The 22,639-nt window shown below is 38.1% G+C and overlaps 3 protein-coding genes across 10 annotated transcripts; 1 reads left to right on the top strand and 2 right to left on the bottom strand.

The window, feature by feature from the left end:
- Positions 1-142: 142 nt before the first annotated feature.
- Positions 143-10,422, bottom strand: LOC119558256 (casein kinase II subunit beta). Of its 7 annotated transcripts, none has more exons than XM_037871587.1 (7): positions 9,710-10,046; positions 9,452-9,527; positions 9,083-9,185; positions 8,812-9,003; positions 6,575-6,764; positions 6,380-6,461; positions 143-1,576 (listed from the first exon to the last, which is right to left on the bottom strand). In XM_037871587.1, exons 2-7 carry the CDS (start codon positions 9,521-9,523, stop codon positions 1,508-1,510), a joined length of 708 nt encoding a protein of 235 aa, XP_037727515.1. In that variant the 5' UTR covers positions 9,524-9,527; positions 9,710-10,046; the 3' UTR covers positions 143-1,507. The 7 variants fall into 7 exon arrangements, with proteins under 7 accessions (XP_037727515.1, XP_037727514.1, XP_037727517.1 ...); XM_037871586.1 differs by lacking the exon at positions 9,710-10,046 and adding an exon at positions 10,288-10,422 and having other exon boundaries at positions 218-1,576; XM_037871589.1 differs by lacking the exons at positions 143-1,576; positions 9,710-10,046 and adding exons at positions 3,218-3,400; positions 10,288-10,422.
- A 778-nt stretch (positions 10,423-11,200) lies between these two features.
- On the bottom strand, positions 11,201-15,281 carry LOC119556690. Its single transcript, XM_037869085.1, has 4 exons — positions 15,026-15,281; positions 12,152-12,289; positions 11,963-12,086; positions 11,201-11,603 (listed from the first exon to the last, which is right to left on the bottom strand). Exons 1-4 carry the CDS (start codon positions 15,185-15,187, stop codon positions 11,287-11,289), a joined length of 741 nt encoding a protein of 246 aa, XP_037725013.1. The 5' UTR covers positions 15,188-15,281; the 3' UTR covers positions 11,201-11,286.
- Positions 15,282-19,598: 4,317 nt separating this feature from the next.
- LOC119558158 lies at positions 19,599-20,111 on the top strand. 2 transcript variants are annotated; one of them, XM_037871403.1, is made up of 2 exons: positions 19,599-19,709; positions 19,783-20,111. In XM_037871403.1, exons 1-2 carry the CDS (start codon positions 19,679-19,681, stop codon positions 20,076-20,078), a joined length of 327 nt encoding a protein of 108 aa, XP_037727331.1. In that variant the 5' UTR covers positions 19,599-19,678; the 3' UTR covers positions 20,079-20,111. The 2 variants fall into 2 exon arrangements, with proteins under 2 accessions (XP_037727331.1, XP_037727332.1); XM_037871404.1 differs by having other exon boundaries at positions 19,615-19,686.
- Positions 20,112-22,639: the final 2,528 nt, after the last annotated feature.

Here is a 22,639-nt window from a genome sequence, read left to right as displayed (position 1 = left end):
GAAAGGAGAGCCAATCTTAAAAATCTAATTTTATCTTGAATTTACAAAGGTCATAAAATCAAAAAAAAAATGTAAATTACGGACAGAATAAAAGCTTATTGGGTATAGTAAGTTTCCACCATTAAAAAATACACTTTTTCGGTTTTCATCTTTATTGTTTTTTCTTCATTCGCTGGCATTGAAATTCATCATCATTTCCTTGCGCATCAAATCAACCATATCTCTGTTTTGCTATATAATTCCTGTGATAACGGTATTATCTTCACACGCCGACGGCTTTATCATTTTTTTAATCTTAATTATTCTTAAATACATTAAAAAAATACATAAAATATTTTGTTGGTTTCTGTTTTTTTTTTTTTTTAAATATCAGTTCTGTTCTTGTTTTCGCATTCGATCTTGAATTTAACGAACTCGGAATAGCAGAAAGTTCACTCCGCCCCGGAAGTGTTAAGTTTCTCCGGTTTTTTGGGGGTGAAAATAACTGAAGTTCCGAATTCGCTTAATTTAAACGCAATTTGAAATTTGGGAACAGGTCTGGATGTGTATGTGTGTGTGTACATATATAAATAAGCTAACGGTATATTGTTTATATGTTATATGTATATGTATTTCTATATAATTATATGCACTCTCAGATTTCGAAAAAAGGGAACACCGAAATGTTTCGAATTCGGCTCACGTTCAGTTTTGGATTTTTTTTTACTGTTGTTCTTGATTTTTCAAAGTTCTTGAAGTAGTACGCTTTGAAGAAAAAGCTAATAGGTTGGGGTTCGGAATCGTTATCGTGTTTTTTTTTTCGAAGGGAAATAGAAATGAGGGAACAGAGGTGGGTATCCGGCCACTTGACTTAATATTTTAAAGACTAATTATAAATCGGTTTAGCCCCTTTCATTTCACTTAATAAATAAAATGCAAAATATATAGTTGAATAAACTTGTTCAGTGTGACCCGAGTTTTAGTGCAACTCGCAGAGTGGAAAGTAATCTAATAACGGTCAAATTAGGAAAATGTATTAATTAAATACATTATAATATATAACATTTCCTTAACATTATGGATTAAAAATATTTTAACTTTAAAATAATGAAAGAAGTTCTTTCTTTTTGAAATAAACAGAACAAATTTAGAAGAACACATATTTACTGACAAGAAAGGGCTCCAATTTAAAGCAAGTGATACATTTTTTGTTATTAGATTATCCTTTACCCTTTCGTCCAAAGCTCTGGCCACACTGCACCTGATCCTATTTTCCTTCTTTTTTCGAACAGAAGCTGACTGTGTGTGTGTTTCGTTTCTGTATGTGTTAATGGATCCAGCGTTGAAGATTTTGATGTTGGTCCTTCCTGTCTATCTGGGGTTTTTTTCGTAAACATATTCTCGCTCGCTTTTCCAAACTTTCGTTTTCAGTGTGTCCCGGCCTGTATGTGTGTGTGTGTGATTGAGTTGAAGTGTCTATGTGTGGGTGTGTATCGGCTGCTGGACTGCTTGGCTGCACTGCTTGCGCTTAGAGGCGCTTGGGGACCGTATCGGCATTATTCTCAGGCTCTTCGTCCTTGGGCGGCTGACCACGTTGCTGCACGGATCAGCAAATTACCATTATCGAATCGTATCAGATCATACCGGTTTGCAAAAAAAAAAAAAAACACACATGAAAAAAAATGGAAGAGGAGAAAGTAGAAAAAGAAAGCGGAAGAGAAAGAGAAAGAAGAAACACACACATCAATATCAATTCGATCAATTGTAGGAGTAAGTTGGTGTAAATACGACCGTGTTTCCAATTCGACAGGATCAATTTCGTAATTTTCACATTTCGGTGATCAAAATATAGATCAGTGTAGCTTTTAAGTTAATTGTTACAAATTACAAATTCCAGAATGTAAATCCTTTTTACTGTTTTTATATTTCTGCGTTATTGAAAATGTTAGAAGTTAAAAAACGTTTTTATTCCAAAAATGAACTTTTATATATGGCACTTATTTAGTTTATTTAATTTCTCAGTCGTTAAATGAAAATGTAAAATTGCTGATCACTGAATCAAATTTATTCCGCAATTGGAAACCGGTAAGACGATTATAATGGTATGGAATGGCTGCAGGGTGTTGATCTGAACCGTGAATGTCTATACCAAATGAGTTGGCCGAGCCAATGGAAAAGTCCCATGGAAATCCGGGTAAACATGGCGGTGATATGAATGTCCTTCTTAATCTCCAAGTTCTAAAAAATCTTCGTTATGTGTGTGTCTCCGCGTCTCTGTGTGCGTTATATATTTCGCCAATTTGTTTAACATTTTATATGGTCCTACCAGAATTTTTACAGATTTAAGAAAAACTATTTAATAATGCCACAGAATAAAATTAAAAAACCGATTTTAAATTTTAAACGTTCTTTAATTTTAATTTTCTTTCGAAACTTTGTTGTTAAATGCATTTTACGTAAATATTTTATTCTTCATATCTTTAGAGCAGATCCTCAAATTAAAAATATTCCGTTTAATGCTGCTTTTCCTTGATAAGTTCCTGAATAGTATGCTTTAAAAACTCTACTTTTTTCCGTATGATCTGCGGCTTCTTTTTCGAATTAGTATTATTGATAAAATCTCTACAATTTTCACGAACACCAAGTGAAGTTGTACTCTAAGTCGTGCCAGTGATAAGATAATCGAGGAGATGGAGAAGCAAGCAGTGCCAAACATAGTGTACATGGGTAGGTGTTTTTATGGCGAGTGAGGTGCATGTTTGGACCCAGTTAAGTTATTAATAAAAATAAACCAATAATGTATAAGCATATATATTTTTTTGACTGTTTATTACTGTATTCGTTTAACATTCTCATTCGGATGGGCGCTAATTGGGTAAAATAGTGGGGAATATAAAATAAATTAGGCCAGGCGGATGCTGCAGCAGCCAGCTTTTGTCACCGCCGGTTTTACATATGTTGTCGTTGAAGAATGATGGTTCGAGAAAGATTTGTAGAATTTGTAGATTTGGTGGAATTCTCTATAAATCGAACTAATCCTAAATTGATTGCTTCTTAATAGTTGCTGATAAAAAGAAATTTAAATTTGAATTCCCTTTTACCACATTATCAAACTAGCAGAGCTCTTGAAAATCTTAAAATAATATATATTTGAACTCTTTCTGTGAATTGACAGCTAAAAATGATCTGTAAACTATTCTGATATGTTAAAAACTTTTTGAAAACAGTAAATTTTTCATTTTTTTTTAGATTGTCTACAAAATATTTGAACATTGTTTGTGCAACTTTATGACTTCATCAGTAATAGTTTTGTGCGAGTTATAGAAGTTCGTCTGTGGAAAATGAGACAACGGCGAGATCACTCGGCCTCGGCCTCGGGATCAGGGCGACTCAGGATCTCCTGACACAGTGCAATGTAGTCCTTGAGGAGGTGCAAAGCATAGCATATAGAAGGGTTAAATCAAATTAAAAAAGGTATGCGATAATACCCAGGACGAGGGCACATGGAACATGAAACACAGCGGTGACATACAGTATTAATCCTTGGGCGTGCGTAATCGGGGATCTTGTTGTAGACGGAACACGCAGGCCACCCACATATCATACAATTACGGTCAAAATAATGGCCCGGCTTGGAAATATTTAAATTTAAAATTTGGAATACTATATTATATTCAGAATAGAAAGCTCAAAAAGCTAATAACATATTTCCAGTAGGCTGATAAGCCCTGAGCTTCTGTTTTGACTGTATCTGTAAGTGAATCGTGGGACACTTAATGTGAGGGTTTTACTCTGATTCGTTGTGGCGAAATGATAGACTGCGTTTTGTATTAAATATCAGTTTTGTTTTTATTTTAGTTATTGTTATTATTACTTTTGTTCTCCATTATTTTCATTTCTCGTTTCGTTTTATTTTCTCATTAATTAATTGTAAACAGTTTTCTGCACACTCTCAGATTAACTTATCAACGGTCCTCGGCCCTTCTATCGATCTCTATATAGATTTCCATATATATATATACTTTATTTCTAATTTTCTTAAAAAACGTTCTTCACTTCTCGTTTTATTGTTTGTGTGTTTTGTTTTGCGTTCTCTTAATTACGCAAATATTCATATTGTTCTTAGCAACATAAAAAAACAAAATTTACTTAATTCGTTTTGGCAGAAGAAATGCAATTCTATATAATTACAATTGGGGCAAAATGCTCTTGGAACTACATACAAATAAGTTTAGAATTAAGGAATTAAAAAAAAAAAACAACAAGGGGTAGGGGGGGGGGGGGGAAGAATTCAGTAGAATTAAAAATGGAAACGATTCTGAATTGGACCCTTAAAAAACTAATCTATACCGATTAATGCCGCTACAACTGGAAAAACGCCAAAGCTATATATGCATGTATTTTTTAACTATGCTGAACACACACAATCTGCAACGAGTTTTAAATGCTGGCTTTTTTTTTGATTTATTAATCATTCGTTTTTCTTTGCGTTTTTGATTGATTGTTGAACACTGCCACAAGTTTGTTATTGCTTCTGCGAACGATTAGGCAACACTTGCCATTGGTTTTGGTTGGATAACAGTGTGTGCACACCATGGAAAAAGGATGCAGCCATGTGGTCCTTTTTCCATATTTGCTGCTTGTCCGTGCATGCTCATGAGTGTGTGTGTGGGTGTTTGTTTGATTGTGTGTGTCTGTGTGCTTTTGGGGCTTCTTCTATGCTCGTTCGTTTAGTTGCTCGAGTGCTGCTGCCATTTTACTTCCTCTTTTCATCCACATCCTTTTTATCCAATCGGTTGCTTCTCTTCATTTTTCTTTTCTCGCTGTGTATGGTGTATTGGTGTTCTGTGTGAGTGTGTTTGTGTGTGTGTGTGTTTTTTTTGTGTGCGTGAGCTTATGGGGATGACTGTATTGGATGCTGTATCTCTTGAATTTCGGTTACTCCTTTTAGGGAGCTGGGCTTTCGATATCCAGAATATTCATGCCCGGCATTATCTTGGGGAACATCAAGTTTTGGTAGGCGTTAATGGCCGCTGCGGGACTGTTAGGGGGTTTCATTAGCGTTGTCGTTTACATAAATGCTGATCGTTATTTGAGTTCTTTATTATTTGGAAGTACTACGTTGCATATATCGTTGTTTTCTCTACTTTAAATTACTCTTCTCACTTTCTATATCTCTCTCTCTCGTTCTCTCACACGCTTTCTTCTCTGTCTAATTCGAGTCTCTTTTTGTTTGTTTGTTTTTCTTTTTTGGTCAAGTGTTGCACTGCCAGTGTTGTAAAATGCCACACAAAAAACATACATACATCAAAGGTGACGAAACGAACAGTTATTAAATACAAAATAATCGGTTAATTGACTAAAGCAACTAAATATTATATTATGCATGTGTGTGTGGGTGTATGTGAGTGTGTTTGTTTAGTCCTGGAACTTAAACTTCAATCCGTAGGATTTCCTGCTCTCGGTAATACTAAAATCTAACATAATACACATGTTCTCGAATGTTTTTTTTTTTATAGATTAGATTAAAAGAATTGAAGTGATTTAAATAAAAATCGCATGAGGTTTTAACATGTTTCAGTGTGCTAAATGAATCGGTATGTGTGTGTGGGGATTTCCTTGCATCTATTTCTTTTTTTATACAATTTTTTTCTGTTTAATGTTTAATTTCTCTTTTTTTTCTAAATATAAACGCAATTTGTTTTTTTTAAGTTTATATATTTGTATAAATGATTCTTTGCTCCTGGCGCTCAAAAACCTCAATACAGTTGTCTCTCTCCGTCTCGCTTCTCTGTCTCTCAGTGTGGTTGTTGTTGTGGTTGTTGTTGTTGTGTGTTGCTGTCTATCGGTCTGCCCGTTGTAAACTATCATTTCGATTTTTATTGATTTTTGTTTGGTTTACATGCAGTTGAATGGATTGTTTTTTGTTTTTGTTGTTGTGTTCGTGCGTATGTATTTGTGTTGTTGTAGTTGTTTTTTTTTATTGTTGGTGGTTTTATTGAATTAGTTTTTCTACACCCAATGTTAAGAATCGATCGATTGGAACGATCGATTGTAGATCGATAGGTTTTGTTTTTTTTTTGTCAGACAGGCAGAGACACGTTCAGATTCATTATCATATTCAGGTTCAGGTTGTCGATCGGATTTTATGGATGTTTGATTTGATTTGGTTTTTGTGGTGGTGGTTGGTTTGGTGGTTTTGTATGTGTGGGGAGAGAAAACAAATAAAAAAAAGATATAATATATATATATGCTTAGTTGAATGATTCTTAGGTGGCGTTTTGTTTTTAGTCAATATATAGATTTTTAGATTGAAAAATAATATACAACAAAAAAGATGAGAGAGTATGGTTATAGGGGAAGAGGAGGATAATAGCTAGTTATTGAGTTTTAAATTTACCGCTCGTAGTGGCATTTTAAAATTAGCTGCTGCCTGCAGCTGAATTTGATAAGCTAAGCTGTGTATTTTAAAGCCATACAGCCTGTACGTGGTTCAAGTTGTCGGTGTTTCGGATGTACGCAAACATAGAATAAGAATGAAAATTGAAGTGTAATTAAATTGGGGTAAATACCGCAAATCTCAGTCAAAACTCACCTTGGAACAAACTGATTAGTAGGACGCTTGGGACGATACTCGGGATGCACCATGAAGAGCATGTGTGGAAATCCAGTGCCAAAATAGGCGCCATCGGTATGGTGGTGGCGCGACGATTTTGGTGTGTACACGTCAATGCACTTGGGGCAATAGGTCTTCACCATTGCCTCGCCGGGGATGTCCGACAGACCTGAAGATTGCAGAAGAAATCATCAAATTAGGCTTAATGAGTTAATGTACAAAAATGATATATATACAAAAAGAATTAAGTTTTCGGTTTCGGAACTGAAGTTAATCCTTTTCAGATCAAACTACTTTGTACTTCCAGATACAGAAGCATCTCGTCTTAAAGTTGTGATAAGAAATGGGAATCCCTAGGTTAGGCGACTCAATCCTATCTATCGCAAATTTGCAGTAAATGAGACTTTTCCGACCCCATAAAGTATATGTATTCTGGATCAGCATCACTAGACGAGATGATCTAGTCATGTCTACCGTCTGCTCGCCCGATTCTACGCAAACTAGTCTCCGAGTCTAAAAGGTACCGGGATGAAACTTTTCCAAACGTCTTCTCTATATTGCAGGTAGTATATAGGTTAGGTCGGAAGGACACGAATCGGCCTATATCCTATAGGATCCATAGGAGTGACCGGAAAATTATATAAAAATACTAGCTTCGTTATTTTTGATCATATTCTCTTACGATTTTAGAATTTCTATTAAAATTTATTTTTAATCAAAGGACTATATCATATAGCTGTCATAGGAAAGATCAAAAAATTAATTAGCTCGTTCTACTTATTATCGAAAGCTGTGAAATATATAATGTGCTTTGAATGTCGAATTTCATTGGCACCGATTGGTTTTGTCAAATACAAGCGAAATGTTTATTGCAGTCATCATATTCAGGTCTGTTTGATTGTTTACAATTTGGCGGAAATACGAGAAGAAGCAGTTCTCAGGGATGGGATTTCGAGTTATCATCGTTTTTGCGTTCAGCTTTCCTACTAACTTAAATATTTAGGTAATTGAGAATTGTTTATAAGACATGTCTAGCCCATGTATTTGTTTTCACGGATTTTACATGAGTTCGCGGAATTATGCAGTTTATTTGAAGCGCACCAAATTGAAATCAATCTTATATTTGTATAAGAAACTTGATTCGACACTTAGCTGATGGGTCGGATCTTTTATCTCATTGACTCTAAGGAAATATATCAATTATTATATGGCACCTCCTATTGCTAATTAAGCTTGGCTTATGACAAACGTGAACGCTAGGGAAGTTTCTGGAGTGATTTATCTATCTCTAGCAGTAGAATAGCTCTTACAATGTGGTGAAATTAAAGTATGGTTTTGTAATAAGCTGATGTCAGAGGCGTCGCTAGAAGCAATGCATTCTGCTTTAAGCTAAGCATTTCGCTTTGCTGTCACTGGGAAACCTGTAAAATCCCTTACTCGTCTATTCTGACATCAGCCTAATAAAAAACAATATTTATTATGAAGGCAGAATGCAATGATATATAACTAGAAAAAGCTTGCTTTTTTACTGTTAGCAATTATAGAAAATTGCATAAATCTTTTCGTTGGGAAATATCCTACTTGGGTTGGGTTAACTCTGAATGGATCTTTGATCTTTGGGTTGGGTTTATTCTGAATGGATCTTTAATCTTTAAATCAAAATCTAACCGATTATGTTAAATAAATTAATAGAAGATTCTTTACGAAGGTTCTTCTGGTAGACTTATTTGCTTGGAGCTGAAGATCAAAATATGGAAATTACAATTTAGGAACGAGAAATTTTAGTTTCAATAAAAAAGAAAGGTACAAATTTGTACGGCTTAGCAGATAGTACAAATATCTGTTATTCAGGGGAGTATAGGTGGTATTTCGCATATTAAATGTTTAAATATGTCAAAAGTCGTTATTATGGAAATATAAGTAGAGGATATATGATATTAAAGAAGCCTTAGATTTAGGAACTAAGGGCTTTACAAGAAATATATGTAAGTGGAGGATATATGATATTAAAGAAGCCCTAGTTTCAGGGACTAAAGACAAGATATGCAGTTGATTTAGGAATACTTTGACTGGTTCTTCAAGGATGTTGTAGTATCGGTGATATTAATAATTTAAATGTTAGTTAGTTTCGGAAATTGAGCGCAGATTAAGGAGGTTATCGGTTCTACTGGGGATGGCTTATGCCAGATCGATCCCTCAAGGATCTGTTTACGCACCTAATGGCAGCATAGGCTGACTTTCGCAGTAGACACGTGGGCAGTGTCCGAAATCGCCAGTTTGATATTTCTCGATCATTTGAGCGATGCCGCGATTTGTTAGTATATATCTAGCGTGTATGAGGCCGTAGAGCATCTCGGCGGCCTGCTCGGTCATGTCGGACTGCAGGGGATTGTCCTCGAGCTCGTCCTCTGTGGGTTGTATGACATTATAAATATGATATGATATTACAAATATATCGATTTAAGGAAGAAGAGATCCCATTCTTACCAGGCTCCAGATCCAAGATCATGTCCAAGGCCTGGCGATAGTTGGGCACCTGCTCATTTAAACCAGTTAAATTGAATTTGTCCTGTATGTAGTCCTCGTCCACCTGGAGTAAGGGAAATATAAGATGGTAGAAATTAGATCTGGCCAGGAATATGATATGCACATATATATATGTGGTATATAGCTCCTGCCTATGTGTGTGTGTACAGTTGGACACATTATTGCCCCACCTTGCGGCACACACAGACACACACACACACACACACGCAGGAGAGGCGACTTTGCAATTGTTGCACTTATAGCGCGCGCTTAGATAACGCGAATATTGGCATTAAAAGGGGAATCAGATTGGGCGGGTAATAATCTCACCTCGCAGAAGAACTCATTGCCACGAAGTCCACAGAACCAGGTGACCCAGGAGACTTCCTCGGAGCTGCTCATTTTGCTGCAAAATAATCGAAGGGAATTCGGAATTTGTATTTGAAATTGATGATTTATATTTATGCTGTCAAATTATCCTGCACACGCACACCACTATGCACACATGTCACACACGTACACCCGCATTCACACACACACACTCGCACACTCGCTCAAACATATAAACGCTCACGCAATATTACATACATTAGGGGGATTATTTTGCGTAATTTGGGCCTGGCGTGCGGAATTTATTGTTGAAATACCATGGAACGCAAACTTGACGAAAGTTTTTCCACTTTTTCCTCTTTTTGCCTCCGCTTCTTGTTGCTCGCACACACTTCCACACACACCATACACTCTTCTTTGCGCTTCTTTTCCTGGTTTCGGTTAGCGTTTGCCTTATTGTTTTCTTAATTTTTTTTTTTGTATGTTCAGTTTTTCCGATGTTATTTTTTTAGAGAGTTACTGCTTTCGAGCGATCGCACCGTTCGAATGTGGGGGGAAAAATGAAATTTTTATACTCGTATTTTGACAATTGACAAGCGCTCATACAAAATGTGCCGAGCAGTAAGAAGAAGCACACTCTGGTGGAAATTGAGAAAAAAAGAGACACATATACAGGGCCACTCTGACATCCACACACACACACACACAGGCACACGCGACATGCACACACGCACGCCTTTACACTGAGGAGCGCAAGCAACGCACACAGGCTCGCTGCTTTGCATTATTCCCGCTGGCGGCCGTCTTCCAGCGCACTTCCAGTGGCCAGCACTCACCTAAATTGTTATTAATTACGCAAATTGATTGACGTTTGCAATGCAGCAGAACCGGTAAAGGCAAATATTGTAGTGAAGACGGGGTACCAGGTATGCAATCGCGCCTATCGATAACCGCTGCCTGCGCTGTCCGCAGGCGAATGTCAATCGATGGCGTAGTGCCATCGCTATGCGATATATCGCCATGTCAGGTTTGCGCGTTTTGCAACACTGCTTGGGGTAAGCAAATAGAAGATATAATTTATAATTATCTAAAGTTAGTTATAAAATAAACTATATTTAAAACTTTAAAAATATGATTCACTACCAACGCGGAATTGTGCCTCCTATTATGGTAGTGATCTGTTTGTTTGGGTACCTATTACTGCTGTGGGCACACATCTTTAAAGGTTTTAAAAATTCAGGAATATTTTTATTTCAATAATTCGAATAATCAATCCCAACCCAACTAAACCAACATACTTTTTCAATTCCGTTAAGTGTTGTGTTTCATATCAAATATCGATATGAATTATTCTTTATATCGATGCATAGATTAAGAAGAAAAACGTAAATGGCGGGCAATTCCACTGCACACACCCGATTTAAAATCGCTGTTCACATAGAGAACCGCTGTTGCAGAAACAGCTGATCATCCTATACAAGCCGAAAACAAAATGGATTGCAAAGCAGAACTAATTGCAATTTCTATATTAGCAAGTAGAATTTTGTAGCGGAATTATAGCGACCATTCGACGTATTTTTCTAGCTCTTGTACTCCTTATGGAAAAAAGTTATTTTATCGCTGATGTAAAAACCCTCTGTCTGAACAGACTGTAAGTCCGAAATTAAATAATACTTGTGTTGTTCTAAATTTGATTCTTTTTATATTTTGTCTAATTAGATTACGTATATTACGTATCAAAACAATATATTAATGTACAAAAAAAAAATCATTTATTTAAAATTTTAGATAGGTATACACAATAATACGTTTTTAGATGTGTGATTAGTTTATTGTCACAGTTTATTGACAACTTTGAATATTTCCTTGGCCTTCTGGCGACCATTTATCACGTAGGCCAGCGGATCGTCCTGACTCGATTCCATCAGGTGGTCGCAGGACTCCTGCCCGATGTCGAACATAAAGGATGCGTCGATATCCTGCGGTAATTTGCCGCGCAGGAAGCTAATCTCGTTGTCGGCCAGAGCCGGTTTTCGGGCCAAAAGCAGGGCGGACAGGTAGCGCGGCTGCTTTATCTTCTCGGCACAGTGCATCACGAGGCCCCAGGTGTCGTAATCCGTGTCCAGGACGTAGGTGTTGTAAATGCCCTCATCTGGAATGGGGTTTCCTTTGGTTATGGTTTATAATAACAAGGCCAACTTAGGTGATAGTATCTTAAATAATATTATTTAAATGTCATAAATAGATTTATTCTGAGGATATCCTAATCAAAATGGCTGTCAAAAGTATGCAATACGATTAGGCTGATTCAGCCAGGACCTACATTTCAGGGCATACTTCTGGGCACTTCATTTTGTTGCATACTTTTAGGCACTTATTTACGTTGCATACTTTTGGGTACTTCCTAAACTGCAATCTGGGGTGCTAATAAAGGTCTTTCTATCCATTTCCAACCGTTTTTAAATTGATGAAACCCCATCTAGGGATCAGGTATATGTCAGGATCACTCACATATATCCTCCGTGTGCTGCCAATGTCCCGGTTCCTCAAATCTGGGTATCATCCAGGTGATATTGCCAACCAGCTTTTCGCGCAGCGGATCCTCCGCGAATATGTAGCTAAAGTTCATCGTTATCTATTTGGAATGATATACAGCCATTATAGAGATTGATTATATAAATATTCCCAAGTTGCACCCACATGTTGATCTTCCTTCGAGAAGGAAAAGTGACTGCGCATGCAGGCGTATTCCGGCAGCTCCTCCGTGGAGGCATAATACTGCACCACGTACCAGCAGCCCATCATCCGCTCCAAATCGAAGTTTTTTATAGCACCCACCTGTAAGATACAAATATACATTTTACTCAACAAAATAGAAATACTACCTAAAAATAAATTTGTCAATTTGTTCAAGTGAGTGTTTCGAAAATATAAAGTGATCATCCTAAATATCACAATTACCAACACTACAAGATTCTTAAAATATTTGTAATATATGGGTACCAGGCATATTTGTAATCAAATGTTATATATTCAGACCCGTTTTTGTCGTTATTATGGTAAACTGAAAGTAAGATTAGTAAGCCTAGATTTGGTAACATTAAAAGAGACTTAACAAGAGGTCCTAAAATAAAATGATATAATATCAAAATGGTTTAAAATCTTTAAAAGATACTTTATAATATATTTTTTACTACCTTGCACAAGCCCAAGATTTTCTTATTTCAATAAGAATAAATCAATTTCCCTTGAAAAACATTTTGGGGATTTTTAGATTTGATTGCGCCTGTAAATGTTTAGGAATTGTTGGTTTTAATTAAAATTTCTATTTTAAATAAATGTAGCCCCAGATCAAGAGGAGCCAAAACTCTAATGTACAACCAATAATAAGAAAATAAATGTGATTTTCGAAAGGTCAAGGCTGCAGGCATGCAGATAAACAAACCAAATTAACATTTAGGCCACAAATGCCTTGGCTATTTTCCCTCTTCAACTTGGCTGGCTGCATTTATTTACACTGTTTGCCCTGGCGACCACAAAACCAAACAGACTTCGGTAGGTGAAAGAGTTAGAGAAGCGACAGACGACGAAAGCCGTTAGCGCTGTCACCGTGATTGACTACTGACAGTTCATTGAGGAGTCGCAGTCGCAGTCGGTTCGTCTCTGTTGCCGTCTCTCTCTGCGTCGCTGTTGCCGTCTCTTTCGCTGTCTTGCAAGACGCGACTTGCAGACGCGAAATGCAGACGCAAGTCAGCCTCTGATTGATGCGCCTCAAAAGCGCATTGCCCCGCATGTGCCGCCCCCCTTTTCACTCCCCTTTCACTCCTCTTTCTTCCCGCTGACTCTTTCTTCCCGCCGCCTCTTTCTTCGAGACTCTACTACGTGCGTGTCTTTTGTCTATTCTTGTTGATTGTTTTCTGGCTTTTGGCTCGCTTTTCGGTGTTTGCACTGGCATTTGTATTTGTGTGACTGCACCTGCATCGAAGTGCAATTGTCGCCGCCAACGGAGATGCAGACAGTGGCGTAGGGGAGGGGGGCTGGAGAAAGGGGGGCTGAAGACAGCGAGACGCAGACGACGTCTGAGCCACTTAGAAAGTGTGATTGATTTTGGCATCGGTGTGAGCCCATTTCTTCTGCCTGGCTCTTTCTGCGCCTGGCTTTTATGTCCCATTCATTCTTTTCGCTAGCGATGGAACGTGGTCGCCAAGCGATAGAGGGTGAAGACTAAGCCACCTATCATCAGTTACCATTTGCTGTGATCAAAGGCTTTTAAGGGGCATACATTTCCTGAAAAAAAAATATTTGCCGAAATTACCCAATTTCTGACCTTAAAACGGTTGGGAATTATAGAGCACAGCTTGAAGTTATAAAGATCTTAATAGCTATTGGGTCTTTTTACACCATTGATCAAGAAAATAACAAGTGGGTGACAAAGTCAAATGAGTGTAAATTGTCATTAGACATGATTGATCGAAAGACAATTACACAAGACTAAAATTGTTTTTAAATTGTTCAATACGGATAGTACCTAACTGTAAAAAAAACATTAACATCTATTAAAAATAGTTACTTGACAAGTTGTGTGTATTTTGTTATTAGGAGAGTACCCATTTTTTTTGCCAAAGTGACAATTAGATGGGTTGGAACCATTTAACTGATATATTGGTAAATTGTACCTAAAATTGTTTTTGAGCTCAGCTTCCTTAACTTTAAGTGCCTCTATAAGACCGAAACTGGTACGAACTGTAAAGGCTTAAGTTACAGAAGAACAACTGTAAGCTCGATATATTCCCATAGTAGGTACATAGATGGTGCCACCACTAGTGAATTGAAATATGTCACAGTGTGCCCGGCATATTGATGAGCCTTTGGGCTTGAGCTTGGTTTTGAGATGCTTTCCTCCGCCGGCGGCTGTGCTCAGAATGAAATCGAATCGAAGCTAAGCGAAGTGAAGCAAATAGAAGCGTTGCCAAAGAAAGTGATCCAGTTAGGAGAGGCCAGGGACGTGACCAGGGACGGGAACCTGTACATCCGAAACTGCACCTGCATCGAAATATCTGATGGAGTCTCAACTGTCTGCCGTTCTAATTGTTTTGTTCTTTACCTAAGTTATTTCCATTGCCTAAAGGTGACCTCAATTCCATATATTTTCGGAACAAATGCCATCTTGTTCTTGTGAAGAGATTAATGGGTAGATTAGTAAGTCTGGTATAGAGTGTATAATGGGGAGGAGGTCATATCGTTTAGGGGTATTCTTAAAAGGATTCTTAATGATCCAAAATGATCTGTTTCCTTTTTTTTGTGAAAAATATGCTAGTCACCAGAGACACATACATATATGATATATGATATTATATATTAAACAATGTTTATTCAGAACTCTATCATTATACGGGGCTTTTGTTCTGGCTTAGTCAACCCAACGAATGCAACTTAAGATTTATATTTCTATCACTAAGCCTGAATCGTAATACGACATATATGTATATGCGATCATACTCATTTGAGATGGGGTTTCCTGGTGTTTTGGTCTAGTTGACCTTGGTAAAAGGTGTGGGTGGGAAGAGTACCTACCTTGGGACACTCATTACTTGGACCTGAGCGCCTTCTGGTCTGGTAGGCATTGCTATTGTACGTTGTCCACATATTGCCGCCCACTGAGGTGAACAGTTCCAGGATAGTCACAAGTACGCCGAAAAGCAGGAGCGATCCATTTCTCCCCATGATCGGGGGCATTTTTAAGGATTTCGGGGGGCTTTAATTGCCTATAATTGTTGATCTTTCGGCGGGCTGAGACGCGCGATCTCCGTTGCGTTGTCGCGGGCACTGATTTCGATGGCACTGCGCCATCTCCGCGAGCAACATGCGACATTAGCATCCAGCAGTAACTACACTGTAAACAAATATATGAAAAGGAAACTAACTTATATACATGGTAGTGAGAAAAGTAAGGAATTTTTCTAGTAATTACATGCTTAGATTTTCTCTTTACTGGGATATAAAACATTTAATCGGATCTTAAAATATTATTCTTTAACCAACAATTATACTTTACTATGGATAATTTTTTTAAAATGAGTTATAAAGAATATACCATTTTTATTCAGAGTTTTTGTAAAATACATGGACGTGAAAAAAGTAAGGAAATTTCCTACTAATTACGAGCTTAGATTTTCTCTTTTCTAGAAAATAGTACCTTTAATCGGATCTTAAAATATTATTCTTTAACCAACAATAATAAATTTACTATGGATAAATTTTTTTAAATTAGTTATAAGGAAAATACCGTTTTTATTCCGAATATTTGTAAAATACTTGGACGTGAAAAAAGTAAGGGATTTTTCTAGTAATTACAAGCTTAAATTTTCTCTTTTCTAGGATATAGTACCTTTAATCGGATCTTAAAATATTATTCTTTAACCAACAATAATAAATTTACTATGGATACTTTTTTTTTCATATTAGTTATAAAGAAAATACCATTTTTATACATCATTTTTGTTGATAAAAAACAGTTTATTTTTCCAGTGCACCACAGCGATTCGGAACGCAACGGATTCGGATGTTTTTGCGGATAAGGCGCCTTCTTATTGCCACAGAATTCTATGGGAATAGCTGTGGCTGGGTCATTATCGGCTGGAAATAAATGCGACACAAATGAGCACTTGGTTGCTTTTTAGCTGGGCACGAGTATGTACAATGTACATAAATATAATACTCTTTTTTTATAGGTTTTTCAATCGTAGTTTAGCCAAATCGAGGCGTGCAGATAAAAGACCGACTGCTTTTATCAGCTTGCAACCTGTGCTAACGATCCCAATTACGAGCACAACGAGGTATGACATTCCTGGTTCTGACGTTTATTTTCTTTAAAGCAGCCAAAAAAATTATTTTTTATGGCAAAAAAATGGGATTCAGATTTTGTAAAAAATACAATATTCAGATTTTAATCAAAAATACCATTTTTCGTTCCGGCTTTTCGATCGTAGTTTGGCCAAATCAACCCCTTCATCTAAAAGAACCAAATTTTTTTAATCAGCTTGCTAACTATGCAAACGATCGTTATCACATTTAGGAACTTTTTTTTTTACCAATTTTCGCATTTTTTATGGGGTCATCTTTTTTTTTGAGAAATGTGAAGCATTTAAAATTTCCAGGTTTGAACGCCAATGGATTGGAAATTAAAAAACGAGCTCAACGAGGTATGACGTTCCTCATTCAGACTTTTATTTTTATAATGGCAGCAAAAATATTGATTTTAAAGGAGAAAAAATGGGATTCCGATTTTGGCGGTTTTTCTTTTTTAGCGTTTTTTCAAACGCCAACGATCCCCATATTGGAAATCTATATTTTTGAACAATTTTCGATTTTTTTTGGAAGTGCTTACATACGTTTTTTGTTGCGAAAAAAGGATTTAAACTTAGTCAAAAATACTCATATTTATAGTGCTTTTTAAAATGGTTTTTGCTGTTTAATTTTTTTTAATATTATCAAATTGGTAACGAAACCTAAGATTCCAGGACATGGTTTCCCGTCTATTTAATTCCATTCTGGAATGGCTAGTTCCCAAAATGTAGCCACTTTCCTAGGCGATCGCATCGCTTCCAGCGTGGTGAATTCCCTCGCTCATAATTAAATATTGGAATTTAATCAGTCGCCCGCCCTCCCTCTCACTTGCTCTCTTTCCAAGAGTGCGGGTGAGTAAGCCGCTCTTATCAACAACAACGTCCGTTTGCCAGTCAATGCCTTACATTGCACTTACATGGCAATACACAAACACATACATACGCATGTGAAATTATTGAGTCTGGGGAACGGGAACTAAGTATTTTTGGCTGCACTGCATCTTGTTTTCACTTGTCGCGTGGATGCAGATTTCCTGATTTCCAGGCAACTTTCTCGCCGCGGAGAGCGTCGTTTTCGGGGTGGTGTATTGGAAGTGTGTTGGTGTATAGGGGAAGGGAAGGGGGGGGGGAGTATGGGGTGTGGGGAGTTAGGAGTGGGGAGTGGAAACAGGAAACATTTTAATAGCCTGCAAATTTATTCTTTACAATCGCCAGAACCAACCGAGCGCACCGCTGGACACTTTCTCTTTATTGCGAAACGAGTTGCGCGGCATTTTCACGACCGGACTGGAATGAAACTGGACATCCTCAGAGAGGTGGCTGCTTTTGCCGCTTCTTCTTCCGCCTGCGTCTGCATTTTAATCTTTTTTTTTACCTTATTTTTTATTTTTATATTTTTTTTTTTTTTGGAGTTGTCTGGTTTTTTGTTGGCCAGCCCAAAAAAGCGGCGCAACTTTCGTCGCCGCATTGCGTTGCGATGCGTTAGCGGCCAGTTCCGGCTTCTACGGCGGCTCCTTCTTCACCCCTCTCTCTCTCTACCCATCTCTCTTCGCCTTTCTCCCCCTTTCTCCCCCTTTTCTCTTTCCCATTGCAGACGCACCGCTGCAAAAAGCGGCTTTTAATGCGCCAGCGAAACGAAACGAAGCGAAAAAAGGCAACAAGTGCGCAATCGGAGAAATGTCGCCTGCTCCTTCGCTCTCCCGATTTTTCTTGGCCGCGTTAAGTTCCTGATCTCTCGCTGGAATGTGTGTGTGTGCATGTGTGAGTGCAGATGAATGGAATCTAAGATCAAGGGCCGCGAAAGGGGGGTGAGTAATAAAGAGAGACACAAAAAGAGAGAGAGACAGAAAGTGGAGAAGAAGAAGTTTTAAAGCAGGACCCCTTAACCCATATGTTGTCCTAAATAGAGGACTTTATATCCGCTACTCGTAAAGGGAGTGCGTAAGGGAGTGAGTAAGAAAGAGAGACAGAGAGAGAGAGACAGTAAGTGGAATAGAAGAAGACCCCTTAACCCATATGTGGTCCTAAGAAAAGGACCTTATACCCGTTAATCGTAGAGTATTGTATTGTATATTGTATTAAGGGAAAAGAAAGTATTAGGTAGAAGGAACCGTTTTCGACCACAAAAAAGCATATAACAAAGCATACAATCACACACACAAACAGCTTCGCAAGACTCCACCAAGGATCACTTTATGATGTGAAAATAAGCCTAATCATGGAAATGCCACTAGTCAATATAATATCAAGATCCTTCATAGTCCAGTATAATGCATTGTTAATTCTCAAAAGATGTGGCAACGCTTATCACAAAAAAAGTTCAATCTTTTTATTAACCATCTTCCCAAACCATCATTAGGTTGACATCCCAAGAATGCACCGAGGTACACTGTCTGAAACAAAAGGAAGCTTTATCGTGGGACACTACGTCAACACAATATCAATACCAAGGTCCTTCATAGTCCAGTATGATGCATTATTACTTCTGCGAGAACTCTGAGGATGTGGCAACGCTAATCACGCATAAGGTTGCCATCCCAAGAATGCACCGAGGTACACTGTCTTCAAAGGAAGCTTTATCGTGGGAATGACTCTACGTCAACACAATATTAATACCAAGGACCTTCACAGTCCAGTATGATACATTATTCATTTTGCGAGAACTCTGAGGATGTGGCAACGCTAATCATAGATAAGGTTGTCATCCCAAGACTATGAAGCAACAGGAAGCCACATTCTGGCAATGCCATTATGTTAACACACTTTCCATATCAAACTCTTGCATGTTGAGTATATAATAAGCTACAACTGCGATAATTCATCTTCATATTGGCACATTGTTGCTCATTCTGCTAAATGCACGATGAGAAAATTCTGTTGTTAAAAATTATAATAATTAGCAAACAAAATCAAACTAAGTACACTAAGGAGCTTATACCGAAAAAAAACGTTTATAATAAAACTCCAAGAACGATGGATTTTGAAACCCGGAACTGGATATGATAACAATTATAATATATTTTAAAGCAAAAGTACTCTGAGAAAGTGAATGTTTTAAAATTGTAACTTATTAAAAAAAAAAGTGTATAAATATCGATTTTGGTTTTTTATCAGGAGGTTTCTCAATGAACGCTTCCATTGATGCTTTTGGACACGCCACTCGATCATCCAACCGAAATGACTGGCGTAGACCCCACCGGAATCGGAATGCCTGGAATCAAATGCGAGTGCCACGCCCGATTTCAAGTACGAATCCGATTCGGAATCCGAATCCGACTGGCAACAGGTGGGGCAGGTGGGCAGGTGGAGCCGGTGAGCCACAGGTGAGCCACAGGTGACAGACGACAGTCGACAGTCAGGCAGACGGAATGTCTGGCGCGGCATGGAGTGGTATGTCAAACGTTCATCTGCCGGTAATTAAATTTGAAAATGATTTAAATTTCACCAGCGAATATTTCAAATTGGTCTTAACACTTTCTTTCGCAGCATCGGCATCGGCATCGGTGCCAGGCATCTGTCTCTGTTTGGCCAACGGCCCACCCGCAAGCGGCGACCGACTCGATGACCCAGCTAAGAAAGCCCCCTCTGTGCCCCGCCCATGGGCAATCCATGGGAGCAATGCGGCTGATTGGAGATTTGTTTTCTATTTGCAATTGATCGATGCTCGCCTGCCAAGCGGCAACAACAGCCACAAAAAAAAAAAGGAAAATGTTGGCAAAAAAGTTAACGCAAAAATTGAGCTGGACGTTGTTGGATGGTGTCCACGTCCGGTGGGTTCGTAAATGGCATACCGAACTTGGGATCAGGCCGATGGATTATGGTACCGGCCGACAGAGCCAACTTTCAGCTCAAGACCTTCTTGAACAGCGCTAAAACAAATGGGCATTTATAAAATTTTAATAAAATATGTTGGACTCTAATATTTATATCACTCCCGTAGTACGAAACCACTCTTCGTAAGCTAAAATTCTCAGGCATTGTCGAGTCATGACATTATTTTGTACACTTAGCACTGGTAAACAAAATCCTATAGTTATTTTTCCCTTTTCAAATAAGATACTGAAAACGAAAATCGGTAAGCTGGTTAGGATGTTATGCTAGTTCTTGACGACCTCTATAAAAAAAATATTTTATTTATTAAAACCTTTAGGATCTCCCATATCTTCAGAGCCAAGGAATAATACATAGTATTTTCCTAATTTTTGGAATAAGCGAGCCAAAAGAAATCAGAAAGTTATATCATTATTTTTTATCATATCATACCTTATATCACAAACAAAGTATTATCCTTACAAAAGTTACTTAAATAGGCAATGAGATAACATCAGTATGGAAAGTACTTAGTTTAATAAGTTTGATTGCTAATAAATTGTCTAAATCCTAACAGAAGATACAAACACATCAGATGACTTTTTAATAGATTGCCCAATAAATAAAGTTATTTTTTATAAATATCCAATGTATGTTGAAATATAAATACCCTCTGATTTTATTTATCATGATCTTGTAATACTAAAATCTCAATTAGCAATCAGAAAATACAATTACATCAGATGGCTTTTCAATAGATTGCCTTATAAATAAGGTTTTTTTTTTATGAATATATAATCAATATTGAAATAAACATAGCCTCTGGTATTATTTATCATGATCGTGTAATGTAAATATCGCACTTGGCAACGATTTGAACCCATTTCGCGCAACTGAGCCAGCCCATTAAGATCTTGGCCCTTGCAAGTAAATCAACTTTTACCCAAGCCAACACTCGGAGCATGATTCTGGAGTGGTTGCCACCAGCTGCTCCTCGATCTCGAGTGCGTGTTCCGAGCCGAAAGCGTGTGGGATTGCTTGGAGTGCACTCGCTGGTACATGATACACCGTAGATCATGGCCAGTTTCGCTAGCCGCTCAATTATGCAGCGACACGGGCTCAGAGACATACTATAGTAAGTGCTGGAAAATGGGGGACTTTCAAGTAGGGGGGGGGGGTCTATGCGTGCCCTTCCCATGGCCACCATCCATCATCCGTCGACCAACATCGTCCAACATAACCCATCAAGTGGGTTCCGTTTTGTTTGCGCATGCGCGGCGCATTCAGCATCGATATTTCACGATCGTCGTCTGCGTTTTATGGCGATGGAGTAGAAAAATGAAAAAAGTGGAAATGGGGGAAGAGATGGAGCTGACTTCGTGCTGCTATTTGGTGGTCCGCGATTTTGTTTTCATTTGGAAAGTGGGTGTGTTTGTCTAGCTGTCCGAAAAGCCCGGCTCTCGAGCTCCCAAAAAAAAACCCCCCAGACTGTGTCCCCTTCTCCAATGTCAACTCTGTGGTCACTACTTGCCGGCCTGTGGAAAAAAAAGGGGTCTTCGAGTCTGGGAAAATGCATACCCTGGCAGACTCAGGGGTCAGCCGAAGCTCAAGTCTGTGGGCCCGAAGAAAGGAAATGCTAGGAATGTCGAGGAAAAACGAGGAAAGTGATCTACGACGCTCTTCAAATTGATCTTCCTAATATGAGTTTTTTAGTTTTTGGCGGGCGGAGGTCAACTCAGTCAAGTGGTTAAGTGATCAACCACAATTTATGTTGACTTTTTGGATGATCCTTAAATATTTACGCGGGAAGTTTACGATCTAAAGCTTTATTTGCTTAATCTTTACATGTTTTGGTTTCAATTTAACGATCCTATACTAAGTTTATGTCGACTTGTTTTTACTACATAATTTAGGGAAGTGATATATTATCGTGTTAAAAGTGATTGTGGAAAATCAAATTGATAGTGGTGGTAGGGAAAAAATAATTTTTAAATACTTTTATTATGAAATATTCAAATTAGATGTGCTATATTTGACTTAAGATTTTTTTGGCTATACCTTCAATATGAAAGTTCTTCGTTTCATTTCCCAGAAACTTAACCAAACCCAAAGCCAAAACTTTCTTGACGAGAATGTAGTTCAAAAGTACCCAAAAAGCTTTTGTTTTTTTTGCGGAACTTTCATAACCGACTCGCATCGGTCGTTCGATCCCAGTCATCCATCCGTCCATCCAAATGGGGTCCGCACCTGAAATTCCAATCGGTTTCCAGGCTGAAGATATGGCCCCAGGCCGAGATACTCGGATGCTTGGGATGCTGCGATATGCTCTCAGATACTTTCGGATACTCTCGGATACTGAGATACTCAAGATACTCGTACATGCGTGTGCTGGCTTAGATTGCCGAATTGCAAGGCGGATCGAATCGAATCGAATCGTATTGGCATCGTATCGTATCGTAACGTATCGGATGGGATGGGATCGGATGGGATCGGTGGAACTGGCAAGGGGGCACTGGCTTTGGTACTGGACTGG

The sequence above is a fragment of the Drosophila subpulchrella genome, chromosome X, assembly GCF_014743375.2.
Source record: "Drosophila subpulchrella strain 33 F10 #4 breed RU33 chromosome X, RU_Dsub_v1.1 Primary Assembly, whole genome shotgun sequence".
In the NCBI taxonomy this organism is placed as follows: Eukaryota; Metazoa; Arthropoda; class Insecta; order Diptera; family Drosophilidae; genus Drosophila; species Drosophila subpulchrella.
The sequence above is the reverse complement of the archived record's forward strand: the minus strand, read 5'-3'. Positions and strand labels throughout refer to the sequence as shown.

Coding starts and splice junctions, on each gene's coding strand:
- LOC119558158 (XM_037871403.1), top strand. CDS start 19,679: ATGGAGTGGTATGTCAAACGTTCATCTGCCG. Junction 19,710..19,782: donor TGTCAAACGTTCATCTGCCG/GTAATTAAATTT, acceptor TTTCTTTCGCAG/CATCGGCATCGGCATCGGTG.
- LOC119558256 (XM_037871586.1), bottom strand. CDS start 9,523: ATGAGCAGCTCCGAGGAAGTCTCCTGGGTCACCTGGTTCTGTGGACTT. Junction 9,186..9,451: donor GCAATGAGTTCTTCTGCGAG/GTGAGATTATTA, acceptor CCCTTACTCCAG/GTGGACGAGGACTACATACA. Junction 9,004..9,082: donor GATCTTGGATCTGGAGCCTG/GTAAGAATGGGA, acceptor TACAACCCACAG/AGGACGAGCTCGAGGACAAT.
- LOC119556690 (XM_037869085.1), bottom strand. CDS start 15,187: ATGCCCCCGATCATGGGGAGAAATGGATCGCTCCTGCTTTTCGGCGTA. Junction 12,087..12,151: donor TCTCGAAGGAAGATCAACAT/GTGGGTGCAACT, acceptor CATTCCAAATAG/ATAACGATGAACTTTAGCTA. Junction 11,604..11,962: donor GCAGCACACGGAGGATATAT/GTGAGTGATCCT, acceptor ACCCCATTCCAG/ATGAGGGCATTTACAACACC.